This window comes from Danio aesculapii, chromosome 12, assembly GCF_903798145.1.
Source record: "Danio aesculapii chromosome 12, fDanAes4.1, whole genome shotgun sequence".
Lineage (NCBI taxonomy): Eukaryota > Metazoa > Chordata > Actinopteri > Cypriniformes > Danionidae > Danio > Danio aesculapii.
The window spans coordinates 34,982,054-34,991,739 of NC_079446.1; the positions used below are offsets into that span (position 1 = coordinate 34,982,054).

At 35.8% G+C, this 9,686-nt stretch overlaps 1 protein-coding gene across 1 annotated transcript; it reads right to left on the reverse strand.

Annotated features, from left to right (window-relative positions):
* Positions 1 to 2,448: 2,448 nt before the first annotated feature.
* On the reverse strand, positions 2,449 to 8,519 carry LOC130238457 (cytochrome b-245 chaperone 1 homolog). The gene is made up of 7 exons (XM_056469488.1): positions 8,349 to 8,519; positions 8,025 to 8,112; positions 7,894 to 7,935; positions 7,706 to 7,779; positions 5,538 to 5,634; positions 5,296 to 5,440; positions 2,449 to 2,690 (listed from the first exon to the last, which is right to left on the reverse strand). The coding sequence occupies exons 2-7, from the start codon at positions 8,110 to 8,112 to the stop codon at positions 2,522 to 2,524; spliced, it is 615 nt and encodes a 204-aa protein (XP_056325463.1). The 5' UTR covers positions 8,349 to 8,519; the 3' UTR covers positions 2,449 to 2,521.
* Positions 8,520 to 9,686: the final 1,167 nt, after the last annotated feature.

Genomic DNA, 9,686 nt, shown 5'->3' on the forward strand with positions numbered 1-9,686 from the left:
CACATCCAGAGTGGACTGATTTTTTTTTCAGCAGCAATGTTGAATATTCGTAAACTTTGGCATTACTTTAAGCTTCTGTATTATTATTCAAAACCAAAAGAAATTAAAAAAATAACAGGGGTTGCACAATGAAACTGAAACGCTTAGTTTTAGAGCACAATAATTCTTTAGTATGATGTAGGGCATCCTTTTGCAGCGAATACAGCACCAATTCTGCTTGGGAATGACAGATACAAGTCCTGCACAGTGGCCAGAGGGATTATAAGTCATTCTTCTTGCTGAATAATGGCCTGGGGCCTCATGCATGAAGACTTGCATTGAAAATATTGCGTACGCAGTAAAAAAATTCAGATGTATGAAACTGCGTACGCATAATCCCACGCATATTCTATTTGTACATCCGAATTAACGTGAAATTGAGCGCACGTGCTTGAGCTCAAAATCCCTCCCTGCCTCCTCCCCCTTATAAATATGGTAATGACTTCACTTTGGCATAACCAAACGAAAAAGCAATGGCAAAAGCAAGCAAGAAGAGAAACTTCACTGAAAGTGAATTGGAGGTGCTCCTGTCGGAGGTAGACCATAGAAAAACTGTGTAATTTGCAAGTTTGTCCTCCGGAATAAATAACGAAAGAAAAAAAAGAGAGTGGGAGAGTTTAGCTGATGCAGTTAACGCAGTGGTGTCTGAACATCGCACTGTGAGCGAATTAAAAAAGAAATGGTCTGATATAAAGGTCCAGGTTAAGAGGAGAACAAAGCGGCGCACCGTCAAAGTGTGGGCCGAACAGGGGATGCTGAACTAACACCCTTTGAGGAGAGTTGATTTGAATATTTAATCTCAAATGGTGTCAGAGTTTCATTGACTTTTACAATTTTTACATTAAAAGATATTTTACAAATATTATAAAATAAATAAAGTGCTAATTCCAAAAACAGAGTCTTGTGCAATAAGCAGGATGTTTTTCTGAACATTTTGGGACAGGTTTTATTGTATAAATTCAAATGGTTGAATTGAATATTGCCTAATTAACCTATTTAAGCTCTCCAATTGCACTTTAAGCTGAATAGTAACTTGCTTAATATCTAGAAGTGTATATATAAGTCTAAATGTATACACTCAGGGGAGATAAATTATTTATTTATACTATTTTTTTATAATTATTTTTATTTATACTTCCGCCAAGTAGTAATGTGACAAATCTAGGGCCACAGGACATTGCTACTCTCTGCTGTGATCATTCTCATTACTACTTCCGGTCTCCTCCACTAGTGACTGGCTATAGTGGTTTTCTTGGGCCTAGGGAATGACATGGTATTGCAGCCTAAACCATCCCTGATCCACCCCCATGCTTCACTCTGGCTGTGCAACAGTGTGGGGCGTACCCTTCTTTGGGGCTTCTCCACACCGTAACTCTCTCAGATGTGGGATGGACAGTAAAGGTGGACTCATCAGAGAACAATACAAGTTTCACATTGTCATTTCACAGTCCCAAAATACTAAATAAGTGTCGTTATCCTTCAAATCACTAGGTTTTACCCAATTATCATTACTTTTAAATATTTCAAATATAATAATAGTTAGCATATATAATCGAAGACCATAGAATACCTTAAAGGGACTGTAATATAGTAGGTTTATTAATATTATTATTAATATGCTATGTATATAAAAAAATCCCTCATTTATGCAGCCACAATCAAATAAATAGTATTAAAATCCAATTTTATCTTTATATTTTTATTTAAAAAACAAAACTGAGATCTGTAACAAAATATACTTGTCAACCAAATAAAAAGTGGTCACGTTCATTTTTAAAAGCATCCCATTTAAAGACTTCTGAGTAGCTGTGATGTATTTTGTATACTTTTTTTGGCTTCAGAATAAAAAATTGTAAAAAAACAATATTAACATATTTACAAAAACATGAAATTACAAACATTCAACAAGTCTTAAATCCATATTCGCTCTTTACATTCGTACTCATGCAGTGCATAAAGGCACATTGTGATGGGAAGATGCATGCACAGAGTATCAGCACATGGCCAATACAAGACAATTCATGCAAATCAGTTATACGTGTAGCAAAGCACAGAGGAATCGTAAACACTTTACAACACGGTTTCATTAGTTAACGTTTACTAACAAGACCAAACAATAAACAATAGATTTATTCCAGTATTTATTCATCTTTACCAACATTAGTTACGTAATTGTTATTTCTTGCTAACTCACAGTGCATTAGCTAAATGTTTACAAGCACAACTGTGGATTTTACTAATGCATTAGTAAATGTTGAACTATGATTAATGAATGCTGTATTGTTTGCTCTTAGATCATGTTAGTAAATGCATTAACACCCAGAATCTTATTGTAAAGTGTGAACGAGAAATCCTCTTTAAAGATGCAAGTGAAATTCTTGGAGATTGTCAGCAGGATGTTTGTACGACTGGAATGTTTGGTTGTTTTGGTTTAAGGCTTGATCCAGTGTCGTCCACCATTTCCCAGCTTTCCCTGAGGTTTTTAATGTTCTTCATCATCACCATCATCATCTTGTGAATCACTGCTATCACCCAAACCCAAATCTTCAATGCCGTCATCGTCGTCAGGATAATCATCGTCCGCCAAACGTTGCTGTAATTCCTCCAGCCCCAAAAAGCGCTTCAGAAGTGCCGCAAGTGCCTCAACATCACTGAACAAAAAGCCAAACTAACTTTAATAACAGTAATTGTCAAGCACATTGCAAAAACAACAACAAATAAAGAGTCTAAAAAAAGTACTGTACTGTATTCTTTGTTTTAAACATGTTCCTTTAAAAGTCTATATTGTAAGTAGGCTTGGGCGATAGACCAATTTGGCATCATACAATGTCTAATGTGAAACATCACTATGAACAATGGCATCGTCGTCATAGGCAGCGGGGAATTTATTATTTATGAATAATTAATCATAATGAATGAATTATTTTTAGCCAACCGTTTCAACTACCTGACCCGCATGGTCTTTGTTTTACCCATAAGTAATCAAATCATAAATAAATAAAGATAAGTTACACACAAATTACCTGGCATGAATAGGCAGAGTGATCTGTGTCATTATAATGGCTTCAACAAACTTGGTTGGTAAAAATGTTGCACAACCAACAGGAATCAACCAACAGTATCTGAGGTTTTCACTAAAATTACTAAGTACAAGCGTGAAAGCGAAAGATTGAAGCAGTGTACTGGTGCTGTCACACGTTACCTGATAGATTCAAAGGACTGAAGAGGTTAGATAGAGGCAAGATTAATTAAACATCACGTTTACCAACTATAGTGAGACGTGATCCAGCGGTACATCCTTGATAAACTGACGTGCACTACTCTCCGGGGTTTTGTGCTCAAAGCATCCGCTGACTGCCTGGAGCTCAGCCTCAGCAGACGTGCGTATATAGAGCACATGACAGTGTGTGTGTGTATGTGTGGTTACGTGATGTGTGCTTTCAGCAGTGTAGTGGGGACTGATGGCTGTTCAGAAATGCTAGATGAAACGGCAGTGTGGATGTGGATCATTTTCGTTCTGAAATGTAGATGTATGAGATGTAAACGGGGCCTAAGAGAGTATTTTTTGTGAGCGGGTTGCTGCTGCGATGGGGGCAGGGTGGAGGATCACGGCCCAGTATTGTGATGTCTATCCACCATCAGCGATGAACGACGGCATTGTCTATCGACCCAACCCTAATTGTGTCCATTTTTGTTAAGAATGGTTATTAATTTTAATATTATTGTTATTATTACTATTGTGAAAACTGCTTTTGCTGCTTAATTATTTTTTGATAGAGTGATGCATTCTTTGACGAATAGTTTAATACAGAGATGCCCAAAGTTTGCCCATTGTAACCTTTGATTTGGCCCACCATCCCATCTTAGAAGAGAGTTAGAATGATGAGAGAGGGCATGTGTTTTATTGCTGGGCTACAAAAAAGCTGATTATTATTATAAATTAAATGTTTCAATGAAATGTTGTAAATGAATCAGATTTATTTATTTTTTATGTAAACAGTCACTCGACAGACAGAAACATCGGTGAGCAAATCAAGGCAAAAACTAGTGTAACTCCATTCTGTAATAAATGAGATTGTGTTTTTACTGTAGTAAGTTCATTATAAAATGTAAAACAAATAAATACTGTATTAGTTCATTTAAAGCAATGCTTTCTAGATTTTTTGTTAATTTTATTAAATAAATTTAGAAATTACCCATGACAACTATATTTACATTCGGCCCACTAGCCTCAGTCAAGTTAGGTTTTTGGCCCTTCATAAGGAAACAATTGGGCACCCCTGCTTTAAAAGGAACAGGGTTTTTTTTATCTTTCGTAACGTGATAAAATGTTACAAAATTTCTATTGTTTATATTGTTTTTATAATTATTTTTTATAGGGGTTTTCACCTTTATTGATTGAACAGTGGAGATTTAAAGACAGGAAAGTGTGGGAAGCAGAGAAAGGGGAAGGATCGGCAAAGGACCTCGAGCCGGGAATCGAACTCGGGTCGCCGCGAGCACCTGGGTGCTATATGTCGAAGCACTAACCACTAGGCTATTGGCGCCAACTGTTGTTTATATTGTTATATATTTTGTCTATTTTATTTCATAGTGTTCATTTTAAAGGGATAATGAAAATGATCCAAATGAAAATGTACTCACTATTTACTTTTACTCATTAAAACTTTTATGGGTTTCTTTCTTCTGTTAAACACAAAAGAAGATATTTTGAAAGCTCAAAACCTGTAACCATTTACTTAGTAGGAAAAATAAATACAGAAGTCAAGCAGGTTTCCAGCTTCTTCTATGTTTAACAGAAAGAAACTCAAAGGTTTGAAACCACCTGAGGGTGAGTAAATGATGACAATTTACAGCTTTGTGTGTACAATTTCAATACCCCAAAAATATGTGCATTGCCATTTTTTTTTATTATTATTTTTTTATCTTAATTACTAATTAAAATACATATAGTTCAAACTACCAGTAATAGACTCGTAGTTGCTAACATTTTTAAAATCTTAATTACTAATTATTAAACATATTAGTAACTCCAAATCTCTTATTAGTAATTAAAATACACATAGTTCAAACTACCAATAAGAGATTTGAAGTTACTAACATTTTATAAATCTTAAAATTACTAATTATTAAAAATATTACTAACTTCAAATCTCTTATTGGTAGTTTGAAATGTATTTTATTGTTATTATTGAAAACATTACTGTTATTTTTTTAACCGTATCATAGGTCTGTGAATGGAACTACTTTTCATACCTGCGTGCCCCAAGTGTGGCGCTCTGTGTAAGCGGGTAAGAGAAGCCTGTAGCCAAACGCAGCACTACCAGGTAACCCTTCCCAAGATACCTCACTCTCTCCTCCTGAACACTGACGTCCCGAAGGTGGCGCAGATCTAACAGCACTGACCCAAAGAAAACAACCTTTTCATCTCAGACATAATTCTTTAAAAAAATATAAAAACTAATTACAAATATGTTCAGCCAACGCTAAAAACTCACCTTTCTCATGCCCTCTTTTCCACAGAGTCAACAACATGGTATAGAGACTGAAGGTCTTCAGTTCGATCTCGTTCTTAGATTTATTAAACACTGCCTCCTATGAGCAAAGCCACACAGATTGTTAGTTATGACAGTTAAACGTACACTCACTGGCCACTTTATGTACACATGTTCAACACAAATAATCAGCCAATCACATGGCAGCAGCTCAATGCATTTAGGCATGTAGATGTGGTCAAGAATAGAATAGAATAGAATAGCTGTATTGTCATTGGAACACGTGGGAAGTCATAAGTGAAACATAAGTGCTTTACTTACATCAGGTATGACGGTCAAATGACACTTCACACAGTTTATACACTTAAAGGGATAGTTCACTTAATAATGAACATTTTGGAGTGGTTCCAATTCATTAAGGGTTTCTTTCTTCTGCTGAACAACTCATTTTAAAGGATAGCTGAAAACCTGTAGCAACTGACTTCCATTGTAAAAAAAACAAATACTATGGAAGTCAATTATTACTGGTTTATCTTCTTTTATGTTTAATGGAAGAAAAAAACAAACAGGTTTGGAACAAGTAAAGGGTGAGTACTTTAAAAGATGACAGAATTTCAGTTTTGGGTGAACTCCTTCCTTTTGAGTCCTACGTTAGAGGCACAGAGGAGGTAATCGAAATAAAAGATTATTACAAAGAGCAGCATTCTGGATTCATAGATTAAAATCACTTACACCAAGAGGAATGAATGAGGAGTTGGACCTTTCTGTGTTTCTTTAACCGTTTGTTGTTTAGCTATGATATTAGGAATCATGGATTTTGAAGTTGTAGTGACAGAAATAAGGAGATGAAAATGGATTTCTAATGTTTTTGAACTGTATGCGTTTCACTGTATTGATACTTTGTTAACATGCATAGCCATATCTATAGTTTACAGGAAAAGGTCAGAAAGTCAGAGAAAGTAAGTGGCAATTCTATGGTTGAAAATGGCTAGTTGAGGTCAGACTGGTTCTCTAACAACCACTCGTTACTAAAGAGGTCTGGGGAAGAACATTTCTAAATGCACAAGAAGAAGAAGAGCGCAATGAGGATATAATTAACTAAAATGGGACAATTGAGAATTGGAAAAAGGTTGCCTGGTTTAAACAGTCTCCATTTCTGCTACAAAATTCAGAGGGTTAAGTAAGAATTTAGAATGAAGAACATGAAAGCGTGGATCTATTCTTAGAGGGATTAAAGGGTAAGATGAAAATGCACCAAAAAAACTAAAGGCATCACGGTAGCACAGTGGGTAGCATGATCTGGTTTGGTAGCATGATGCTGGTTTGAGCCTCAGCTGGGTCAGTTGGCATTTCTGTGTGGAGTTTGCATGCTCTCCCGGCGTTTGTATGGGTTTCCTCTGGGTGCTCCGGTTTCCCCCACAGTTCAAAGACATGTGCTGTAGGTGAATTGGGTGAGCTAAATTGTCCATAGTGTATGTGCGTGAATGAGTGTGTATGGGTGTTTCTCAGTGATGTGTTGCAGCTGGAAGGGGATCTGCTGCGTAAAACATATGCTGGATAAGTTGGCGGTTCATTCCGCTGTGGTGACCCCTTAATAATAAAGGGACTAAGTCGAAAAATGAATGAATGAAAACTAAAGTAAAAACAACTTTGTTCACCAATGTCTTCTGTATCAGATTATGGTTTGCTTTTACTACAGGCAATACTATGCTTGCATGTTGCGCTGCTGACTCTAATGGTGTAGTAAACACACACCCTACTAACCCGACACATAAGAGAAGATATATGCAAATAGGTTTGTATTTACGGTCTTTTGGTATGCAAACGTGTTTTAGGAGCGTCATATGATTACAGTTGAACCACTGAAGTGACATGGAATGTTTTGACCACGTTTTTGGTTCCTTTTCTAGACTTTGAACATCTCGTTGAACATTATGGAGGATGAGAGAGCTCTGGGATTTCATCTAAAACATCTTCATTTGTGTTCGGAAGATGAATAAAGGTCAGAGGATTGGAACGACATGATGGTGTGTAATTAATAACAATTTTTATTTTTGTGTGCACTAAAGCTGTTCTGAAGGCTAATCGGGGTCTACAGCTAAGGTGTACCTAATAAAGTGGCCAGTGAGTGTACATTTCAAATATAAAGCATGTATAAAACAACTCCATACCTCCCATTCCTCCATATTCTGCAAGGCTACAAAAAAGCAGCCCGTCACATAGAAAAGCTTCCATAATATGTTGTCTGCAACAAAAGAAAAAAGCTAAATGAGCAGCACAGATCAACAGTAATCCTTCCTATTGTTGCTTTATTCACTTCCAGGGTAATCACATCACACATTGAGGAAACACTTCTCACCAGAGCTGTAATAGGCTGCCGCCAGTCCAACTGAAGCAATTCCTGTCAAAAGAGGAAGGAGGGAGACATTTAAAGATATGTGCACGTTCAACTCTACACAACTGCAAAATTCTGCTTCAATTTTCTCATACCGACAAGGATGGACCAAGATCTGATTCCAGGAGATCTCTTCAAATGAAGAAGCTCAGATGTGTGTTTTTCTACAATCATATAGCCCATCTGTTAGAAAACAAACACGAAGATGTTAATAATAGGTGTTTTTGGACATTTCCTGCAGCATCCCAATAATCATAGCATGTCAGAACAGGCTTAGTACACAAAACACAAAAGTGTATTAGGAACAGTGAGTTACAGTATATGAAATATTATTAAAAAGCACAAAGACAACACCCTAACGAGATTACAGATCTCCTGTCATAAACTGACAGCACGTGAAAGTATCTGACATCCCTTACCTCGTTGCTTTGCTTTCCCTCTTCAGATAAATGAATCTAATAGTTTTCAATATTTATTCAATCTTAAATGTAGACATTTGCAACGGAAAACTCTTGAAAAACAGATTAAGGAAATAAAATGTGTAGCTCAAAAGAAACGAACACAACCCCCGCCTTCTGATGACGTTGATTTCCGCCGGCGTTCCGATTGGATAGACCTATTTAAGGACCCGCCCTGTGTACTTTGACGCCTCATTCCTGCACATGATTATGAATATATTTTAAATTCAAAGAAAGCGTAAGTTGTGGCACGTGCATAATATAAAACATAGTACCAAAATAAGTGACAGTTTGAACACTATAGTAAGCTAGTTGAAAATGGCTATCGATTCAACTCGTTTTAGCACCTTGTGTGTCCTCAAATGCTATAACTGTATCAAAACATTTTATATACGGTTACATGGCACTGTTTGGTAGGTCCAGGGGGAGTTCACACCAGAGTTGCTGATTCACGCATGCGTATCGATCCACGCGAGTCATTCTCGCAAATCGGTTCTTTCAAACAGTTTGATTCTATGAATCGATTCTTTTTTTATGAATTCAATGCCACAAGAACAAAAGGTATTACATATTTAAATAGTTTTTGAAAGACAAAATATAAAAAATAGACATTTACATGAAATTAAATGTTTTCAGAGGATTGATTTTTTTGTGATTGATCTAAAAGATTTACATATAATTTGAAGTCATTACAAAATGCAAAGTTATGTTTACATTGAGACCACTTTTCTTATGTATATGGTGTTTTCCTATTAACATAAACAAATTAAATATATGTTGTACTTTACAATTCAATTTCTCATTATCAGAATAAAACAATACATCAAATAAACCCATTTCTATCTTATACTCCGTTTTCTTGTTAATAAACGATTCCAATTATTTCGAAAATATTAAGAATCGATTCAAAGAATTCAAATGGTTTTTATGTCATGACGAATTTAAACATGACGTTGTCTATTATATTGTATAATATTATTAAAATATGAACAATATGCTTATTGGGTCCGTGTAAAAAAATTAATCAGCTAACGTTTTAAAGCAAAATAAATCGCCTGGTTATAAAAAGAAAAGGTTATTTAGTATTTTAGTTACTCAATCCTTGAATTAAACAAGTGTAACCTGCATAGTTAACCCCAAATCCGGATCACGGCGAGTATTTTGAGGTTTTTTTATGATTTAGTTAGGTTTATTTATCCGATTTATGACAAATCAGGCGTCATAAGCCATCATAAGAAGTCATAAGACACGGCTCACTTTTGATCGTTTATGAAAGAGACGATTCGGTGATTCAATGAG

Bases quoted from the DNA above. Each gene is read 5' to 3' on its own strand.
- LOC130238457 (XM_056469488.1), bottom strand. From the start codon at position 8,112: ATGGGCTATATGATTGTAGAAAAACACACATCTGAGCTTCTTCATTTG. The intron at 7,780-7,893 runs GTGAGAAGTGTT...CTTTTGTTGCAG, and splicing joins GGCAGCCTATTACAGCTCTG to ACAACATATTATGGAAGCTT. The intron at 5,441-5,537 runs GTGAGTTTTTAG...TCTTTGGGTCAG, and splicing joins GAAAAGAGGGCATGAGAAAG to TGCTGTTAGATCTGCGCCAC.